General features: G+C 34.9%; 1 protein-coding gene across 3 annotated transcripts; it reads left to right on the forward strand.

The window, feature by feature from the left end:
* Nucleotides 1–8692, forward strand: CCDC59 (coiled-coil domain containing 59). Of its 3 annotated transcripts, none has more exons than XM_026066106.1 (3): nt 1–1207; nt 4994–5093; nt 5700–5817. In XM_026066106.1, exons 1-3 carry the CDS (start codon nt 975–977, stop codon nt 5784–5786), a joined length of 420 nt encoding a protein of 139 aa, XP_025921891.1. In that variant the 5' UTR covers nt 1–974; the 3' UTR covers nt 5787–5817. The 3 variants fall into 3 exon arrangements, with proteins under 3 accessions (XP_025921891.1, XP_025921890.1, XP_025921892.1); XM_026066105.1 differs by lacking the exon at nt 5700–5817 and adding an exon at nt 7721–8692 and having other exon boundaries at nt 10–1207; XM_026066107.1 differs by lacking the exon at nt 5700–5817 and adding an exon at nt 7721–8692 and having other exon boundaries at nt 1070–1202.
* Nucleotides 8693–9079: the final 387 nt, after the last annotated feature.

A 9079-nucleotide genomic window follows, 5' to 3' on the forward strand; every position in this document is an offset into this window, starting at 1 on the left:
TGCGGAGCCGTTTTTTGCTGTTCGATTCACGTGTTTGAGGTAGTTTTACTAAAAGATCTATCTATGAATTACACAGTAGAAAATGGAAAGTTTCGAACATCGATAAGATGTAAGATATAAGATATATGGAAGAATTAAATACTTAAATTAAAGAGAAAATATGGTAAAAATGATAGAGGTCATGATTTGAGCAAATGTACTAAAAGTGTGTTTGGCAACAATTTCTATAGTCACCCCAATGCCAGAGAGAGTTTAATTATTCAGTGTTAGGGGAAAAAAATGCTCAGTATGCAAAATATACTCATAGAACTACTAATAAGTAGCTATATAGTGCGTGATCCTGAAACCACCATTAGCTTGTGTTTCCTTTAAAGCTAAATGCTTCCATGATGTAGCATACTTTTTAAATTGTAGGAAGGTTCTTCCTGGACAGATATAGAAAGAAGATATCTAGGAATAAAAATAGTATGTTTCTGAGAAGATACAACGGCATGTTAATACAGTATAATTTAATAGTTGAGCCACTTTTTCCTGTGATGTTGCAGCTGTAGGTTTCTTAAGCAGCCAGTACTATCAGTGTTTTCTTGAGGCTATCTTTCGGAATCTGTTTTGATGTTGTATGTGTTGCTGTCAAAAGCAGGAGATTAACATGAATGTTAATACATCTTTTCACGGGACTTGAAGAAACATTAGCAAACGTATACAATATTCAGTATAAATTAATTGGTATGTTCGCAATGGTATGTTCTCTTAAGAATTCAGGTGATAATTTTCAGCAAATCTGCACCGGCTACAATGCTGCAATAGGGATCAGTTTTATACCAGTGTTCTTCCTTGAATTATTGACTGGTGCTTATTAAAGTTAGTAAAAGTAGCTGCTTACTCTCTTTTGGGAAGAAAATGGATGGGAAAAGGTCCTGGCTTAACGCATTTGGTACTACTTTAGTGCTTGTGTATTTAACTCCCTTTTTCCAATGTTTTCAGGACAAGGATTTGCATTTCAGAGGAAACAAAAGATCCAAAGAGAATACAGAAAACTGTTAACAAGGGAAAGAAAGGTTGGGACACAACGGGATATTCAGTTTACCGATACTTATCCAGAGCACTTGAAACATCTCTACCTAGCTGAAGAAGAGAAGCTTAAGAAACAGCGCAAGGCTACAAATGACTCCATTTTGTCAGAAGAAGAACTTAATAAAGCGGTAGAGTAAGTCTTTAAAATAAATCTCCAGAAACAAAGAATTTTTTCCATTGTTAAATATTTTAGATCTTGCCTTTTACATGGACCTGAATATAGTGATTTGCTTTGCTAAAAAATGCTACTAGGCCTTAAATGTTTTTTTTAATTGTTAGAATATATAAAGATGTAGCTTTGTTCTGTTTGCATCAGAACCAGAAGGCAAAACTGATGATAGTTAGGATGTTAATCCACAGAAATAATATGAAAATTGCCCTTACCATTGGACTTCAAGGATAGGGTTCAGTAAAAACAGTAACTGTTGGCCAAATTCTTACCATTTAATACTAAATTTACAAAGATAAAAGTCTCCATTTAAGTTCAGGCAGTGCTCTCTCGAGTCTACGGAGAAGTTTGCTACTACATGTCCTCTGACAGGTTTGGTTTCTTAACTTAAGAGAAAAATAAGGCCAAACTAAACAATTTCAAATACGCCTAGTCTCTTATTAGAGTTTGTATAGCAGTTGTCTTAAGAGTGGTTGGTTTGTTTGAAGTTGGACTCTTTTTAAACTGAGATTTTCTTGAATCTAACAGTATTGTTAACATAATTCAAGCTCAACGTGTACCAAAGATTAGTTTTAGTTTTCCTGTATTGACATAGAAGATGAATATGTTTAAAAAAAAAAAAAAAAAACCTGCTGGTAATGTGCTCTTTGGTCCTATAAATGTGAAGTTTACCTTTGAATTGGATCTGTTTGTTTTAATTTAATTCCACTTTTTAGGAAGAATTTTTGCATTGTCTTTCCTTTCCCGATCTGATAAGTTGTCTTCTTCGTATTGCACTTTTTTCTGCTAGGATGAGCAGTAATGTCTGCAGCTGTCCTTTTGTTATATGGCTGGTTTTGGAGGAATTTAAACTTTTAACAAATGAAAAGGAGGGTGTGGAGAAGCTTTACTTAAGGCAGTGAGGTGTTCTTGATCAAACTGTTAATCCAAAATAATACAGATGTCATAATATTTTGCCAGTCTAAATGTGGGAATCAATTCAGTAGACTTGGGAGAGAACTTTTGGTATTTTATAATATAGGATACAGAGGGTTCCTAGTTTACATGTGAACCCAGCAGCATTTGAATCCAGTCAAGTTAAGCATTTTCTCTTGGAAGAAGGAAAAGCATTCTTGAATTTTCTTTTTTAATGAGTAGTCATATCACACTTTGTGTGAATTGGTGGAAAAGCGTGTGACAGTATAAGGATTGACTGCTTGTAATCTGACACTTTTTTTCTAGCATTAATATCATGGAATTCTACTGTGAAGAATTTCTTTGTGTGCAAATCAGAAGTAAAAAATTGGGGACAGAATAAAATTGATGCTTAATACACTCATTAGAGTTTTCCTAAGAGGGGAAACGGATAGGTAGGCAGACAATCCAAAGAGCAGAGGAAGGATAGTCTGAAGGAGTACTCTTGTCACTAGTACAGAATAAATCAAAAGACAGAAAGTGACTCAGCCAGAAGTTGTTATTCCTATTTTATTTTGTGTGTGTGTGCGTGTGTGTGTGTATGTACAGAGCATCAATAGTCATAATTACGACGGTTGTCCTCACTAGTCAGGAGTGGCAAAACCAAATAATTAGTCCTAAGTTGAAATTCTTGATGCTATAACTTTAAGATAATATAAATTACAGTGAGGCGAGAGTTAAGTTAACCTCCATTTGCTTTTTGTTGAATGCGGGAGGAATTTCTATTTTAGCTTTTACTTACAGGCTAGCAAGAAAATGATTTTGCAGAAGGAAAAAAAAGTTGATTTCTTCTTTTGGAAAATAAACAATTTTCTCTTAATGCTGTCATTTAAATCATTTTCTGTTAAAGATTAATAACTTCTAAACACACAGAGAAAAGCACTGTTCACTGATTTTACCTGTTATGAGGTAATATATGTATGTGTGCAAATGAAGATTTTTCAAGAAGAGCTTAATGCTACTGGGGATGATCCAGCTAGCAGAGAGAATAGTAAAGTGCTGTTTATAAATAACACTTTATTCTTGGTTTTGAATGAATAAATGGATGTTTCTATTTTTTATCTTTTTAAAAACTTGTTTATAGTGAGGTTTGTTTCAAAATCTACTTACATTTTACTAAATGGAAAAGTCAGATATTTTATTTGAGGCCTAAAAACATCAGACAGCTTAGCTGATTCTTCCCCTGTTTGACAGTACGTCCCCCTGAAGTCTTTGTCAGGTATGTCAGTAACCTGGAAACCAGTAGTCATTCAGTGTCATGGCAGTGTTTTGAAGCCGTGTTTGAATATGGCAATTGAGATAATGTCTGGTTGTCCCTACTACAAGGAGTGCCTTAAGTCTTTGAATTTCAAGGTGTGCCTACCTCTAAACTTTGCTGGAAGAAATGCTTGAGAGTGGGGGGAGAGGGAATCAAATCCAAGCCCTGCCCTGGGAGAAGGGTAGACTATTGTCTAGAACTGACCGTTAATTTGTGAGGTTGTCTGAAATAGCACTGGTGTTTCTCTTTAAGGAAAGGTTTTTTGTTTGCTTAAATTAGGGTCATTGATTATGATTATAAACCAAAATTAATAATTCTGCCTGATTGTGACTGCTAATCTGTGAGGTGCAGTGATATCTAGAGTCTTTAGGTAGACTTTCTTGTTCTGTTTGGATGTAAAATAAAATTTCGCTTAGGTTAATTCCATTTTTAGCATATGTCACCATTTAAATAGTTTCTCACTTGGACGGATGAGGTGTTATTACACAGTATTGCCACAAGGTGGAGGTCAGAATAAGACAAGGATTTTTTTTTTTTCTTCTTCCAGAATTGAGTGGTATTTCTAAATGAAAGCATGAGTGAATGTCTTCACTTTCCTCTCTGACTGTCTGTCTGAGATTTCCTAGATGATTATGGCTAGTTTTTCACTTTGAAGTGTGAATAATGGAGAAATCAGAACTTGTTTTGACAGCAGTTGTTTAAAAAACTAGCAAGGCTTATATTTTCAAGTGTGAAATGTCTTTGCTAACACACTGCTTATGCAATGCCTTTACTGTGAATCTAAAAATAAAAAATAAAATCAGAACTAGGTAACCGGAAAAATCCACTCAAAGTAGTGGTGACAGAGGATGTCAGACAAACATCTTGTTTTTCCTGAATTGTTCTCTGGTGAAAGATGCCTGTAGCAGATCTTGTTATTGAAATTGGGACGGAACCTAATTTCCATTGCTAATTTTTGAACATTAAGGATAATAGTATACCCTCTCCTTCAAGAAGAGACTTTCATAAAGGCATTATTAGTCCACTCTTTTGCCTTCACATGTCAGCGTGAGTTCTTTGGGAGACAGTCTGCTCACAGTTGACTGTCCTCCTATCTCTGCAATTGCATCCATGTGTTGGAACTAGAAAGAGAATATAGCTCTAAGCTGGTGCATGGAGTTTTCTGATTTCTGAAGAGCCAGTGTGACTGGAGAAAACCTCTTTGGCAAACTTTTTAAAGTTTACGAAACTTCATCCATGTGAAGGTCCGGTGGCTAAGGTATATGTGTTTCTAACAGTCTGTGCAGTCCAGTCTTCAGTATACTCAAAATTGCTATGTTTTTGTGCTAGATGCTCATTATGCATGAGTATCTCATAAGATTAGGGCAGGTAGGCATCCATCCAGTATAGAAGGATGAGCCTTACTTCTCACTTACATAGTCTATAAATCTTAAAAGACTGTAAAGACTGTACTCTGAACATGCAATGGCAAAGGGATACATGATTAAGTGTGCTTAGTGATAGTCTGTATGCAAAGCATGTATACTTTTTAATTATAGGCCAGTTACGACTGAAAGGAAGTTTAAGAAGAAAATGTCCAATCAGAAGACAAAAGAAGAGTATGAGAAAATAAAGGCTGAACGTGCCAGGAAGAAAGAGGTAAATCTTAGACAGCGATCTTTCTTGACTGTAGGCAAAGGCTAGGATAATACCATTTTATCCATCCATTTGGACAGAAAAGGGACCTTGTGAGGGGAACATGGGTATTGGTATTCTTTCATTCTCTTTCAAATTGACAATAATATTCAGACATGCAAGTGTTCAAAGTTATTCTCTTGGTTCTCACAGTACTATTTATTTGTCTTTGTAGTTGCTGTTAGTGGGATTTTATTACATCAGTTGCTTCATTGAGAAGTACTTAGACCTTGATGTGCACATCCCAGTGGATTATAGTAGATGTCTTAAATATTGTGGAAGAGGAAATAATAACAATACCATCATCTAGTGATTAAAAAATGAAATAACCTTTCCATTTCTTACTGTTATAACACCGTTTTTATTTTACACGCTTTGGTCAACAGTGAAACTATTAAATGTAATGGTATCCAAGACCAATATCTTCAAAATTGCTAGTAATTTTTTCCTCATACTAATTTAATGGAACTTATGCTTACAGTGTGTATCCTTAATATTGTCATTGTTGAATAACTCAGTTGAGTGACTTACTTGAGACATCCTTATTTAATTAGACCTTTTCTCTCTCAGTTCGTTGTTGGTTGGACTATGGAATGGCACACATTGGAACACTGTAAAAGTTGTGTAACTTTCTGCTATCAAACTAAATTCCAGTAGTTAATGCATAAACACTACATTAATACATATGGTATGATAAATTTTATAATTTCTTTAGTTTAGTGGTATTGAAGTCAAGGGTAGGTTTATGTAAGCTAAATTTGTGATTTTGGTTCTGGGGGAGGTTACATATGTTGTATTCAGCTGTGAGTTTAGGTTTCAAACATTAGATATAGGTAATGCTAAAGGAAACAAATGCTGTAACCAGCTTATTTAGAGAAAGCAGAAACAAACAAAAACCCAGAAAGACTGCAAGGACTTTTCTCTGAAGCAGCTCATAAGAATTGCTTGGAGTGGTGGGAGGAAGCGTTTGCCTTATTCAAGGTATTTTGACAAAAACAAGCAGTGGCTAAGTACTGGAGTAACAATAATCATTTATATGGACTATCAGTATGATAATTGCATGCTTTCCCCCACATTTATTGGCAAGCATTGCATTCACTGTTACTTATTTGGGGAAAAGAAATAAGCTTAAAGGCATAAAAAATTTCTGGCCTCTACAGTATATAAAAAAAAAAAAAAAATCAGTAGAGATGAGAAAAAATACAAGAGAAGGTGACGAATACCTAAGTAAGAAGACTGTTGTTGCTTTGAATAAGCATTTGGTTGGTAGCTTAAATGAGCATTGTTTACAGCAGTACACCAAATAACAGTAAAAATTATTAGATAGGGACTGCTATTCTGATTTTTACAAAATACAATGAATGGTATTAATCACTGTTACAGTAAAATATGTGAAGCATTCTGGACAGAGAGATGTAGTCTTTGCAGGTTTGTGTTTTTCCCAAGCAACCTCTTGTATTTGTATTTGGAAGGGGGGGGGGGTTGAGTTATGGCAAGTTAATTTTATAGTCCTACCTTACAGAGCATTCTTACTAATTTTTATATATCACAGAGGCTATCTATGCCACAGAAAACAAAAATATACTTAATAAATTACCATCTCTTTGGACATTCTGCAAAAACATCTGCCTTTTTGGTCAGCAGGGCACTGTTTCAAAGAATAAGCTTTATGAGAAGAAATCATTAGAATGAACTGAAGCAACCTTTCAGTCTCATTTGCAGTACCTTGCATATTTCGATAAGACATGATATAAGTGAAGTAAGCTAGTTGGCTTGCTCATCATGAATGTTTGCCCAAATTAGACATTACAATACTAGTGAAGGGGGTGTAAGTTACTTGATAAAACTGAACATAATATCAGGATGATTGTCCATAGAGTGTGAGTGCTTCCAGTAATATTTTGGTTGCATGTGTGCTCTGTCCTCAAGAAGTAAAGTTTCTACAATTGAAAATTTGGTTAGGTTTTTTTTTTTTTTTCTTAATCATATTAAAGACAGCAATGTGTGTTGCTTTGAAGAGAACAGGTCACAATCAGTCTGGTTTTAAGTTGTCCGTACATAATGTTGCTTGTGATGTCCAAGCATCACAAACCTGGCCTACCTCCAGCTGTTACTCCAGATATGTCCCACGTTCATCTGCCAGTCCCATGCAGGTTTCTCCAGTCTCCTAGCACGTCTCGAATTGCAAGACATTTACATGGGGGCAGCTGAATCATGTTCGTTCTTTCTGTCTTGCACTCAAGAGTAGAAGGTGGAAAATTTTTGGTACCCTTTCATTTAAGGAAAAAAAAATAAAGGGTGCTCATTTTGTGGGAAAAGTCATGCCTTCTTCAGTGACAAACTTTGTGGTAGCATGTTTGCTGAAGAAAACATGGCTTTTCTCTTGAAGCACTGGGTAAAATAATGTGTGTTTTGTTTGCAGTGTATCCTGGAAGAGGGTCAGAATTAAGCTTTTAAGAGTGATGGTGTTCCTAGTGTTAGTACAATACCTAGTTGCCAATATTTTCACAAAAAAAATTATATTGATTATATAGCAACTTATCAGGTGTAGATTTTTAATTATTTTGACATAATCATCTCTTTTATTTCAGGAAGCTGAAAAAAGAAAACAACAAAGAGAAGAAGCTCAACGGTTGTACAAGCAAAAGAAACTGGAAGCTTATAAAATATTGAGTAAGAAGACCAAAAAAGGACAGCCAAATCTAAACTTGCAGATGGAATTTCTTCTTCAGAAAATACAAAAAAATACATAAATCTCTGCACGTGTCTTATATTTTCAGTTAACAATCAGCTAATTACATGTTTTGAGTTACATGTGGATATTTTATTAAGTGACTTTTATTAAATAATGTCTTTATGCTTCTATATGACTTTTGTCATTGATTTGATCTATCTCATCAGTCCTGTATGGGAGGATATTCACCCTGAAAATGTTTATTCTGTGCTGAGATTAAGTGAAGTCTTGTGCCTTGAAAATAAGTGGTCTACATTTCCAAACTTAAATTCTGTTAGCCATGTACTATCCCAGATTCCAAACCAGTAGCGCCTAATACAGTTGGAACATTTGTTTGGGTTGGCTAGAATGTTTTTTGTGTCAGTATCCTGAGGCTTTTTCCAGCTCATCTCTTTGTACTTTTGATTTCTAGGCTTTGCATCCTTGCTGTTATCTCATTTAGGAGAGTATCAACAAAAAAAGTGGAAGCTTTTCTTGAAATGGGCATATGCATGATTCTGAGAGAAAGTAAAGGGTGTGTAAATTTGATTAATCCTTTAATTATTCATGCTGCACATGACATGCTTATATACTGTTGTAGTTTTTCTTCTATGTTTCTCTGATAATTGTTGTAATTGGCAATTTTGATTAGTTCTGAGCTGAAACGTTGAAGAGCAGAAATTTGCAAAGTGTTCAGAAAGTGGTGTGAATTTTGTTGGGACACTTTTATCTGGTTTAAAAAAAAAGTGGTATGTCTTCTACTGGTAAAGGTAAGTTCTGGAGTGTACAGTCTGTTATGCTTCTTCTTGTTCTAGCCTATTAGCTTTTTATTAAAAAATGCAGACTACAACTATTTGTAACTATTATTTTTTTCATCAGTAGTGCACAAGACTTAAAATGTTAAGGTTAGTGTAACTTGTGGGAAAGGCAAAAGAAACATCATCCATGTGAATTTCTGGTTGAAGTTCCATCATTTTATGCTTGCATGCATCCATTAGCTAAAGGGTGTTAAAAGATCATATATAGGGTAAGAAAGTACTTAACACAAATATTTGGAGTTGTCACCTTGGAAAGTTCTCTCAATTTACCATCAGTTCAGTTAGAATTATTGGGCAGATATCATCTGCCATGATGTCAGCTGTCTGTTTATACAGAAAAGATTTCAGAAAGCCCCAAGTCTTAGACTGGTAATTGTCCATTCTGAATTACTGGTATTACTGTAGATACTGGTATACTA

The sequence above is a fragment of the Apteryx rowi genome, unplaced genomic scaffold (assembly GCF_003343035.1).
Source record: "Apteryx rowi isolate R43461 unplaced genomic scaffold, aptRow1 scaffold_238, whole genome shotgun sequence".
Classification (NCBI taxonomy): Eukaryota; Metazoa; Chordata; class Aves; order Apterygiformes; family Apterygidae; genus Apteryx; species Apteryx rowi.

What these genes read in the sequence shown, in the direction of transcription:
- CCDC59 (XM_026066105.1), top strand. Translation starts at nt 975, where the DNA reads ATGTTTTCAGGACAAGGATTTGCATTTCAGAGGAAACAAAAGATCCAA. An exon ending in GAACTTAATAAAGCGGTAGA is followed by an intron (nt 1,208 to 4,993) that starts GTAAGTCTTTAA and finishes TTTTAATTATAG; the next exon opens with GCCAGTTACGACTGAAAGGA. An exon ending in AACGTGCCAGGAAGAAAGAG is followed by an intron (nt 5,094 to 7,720) that starts GTAAATCTTAGA and finishes CTTTTATTTCAG; the next exon opens with GAAGCTGAAAAAAGAAAACA.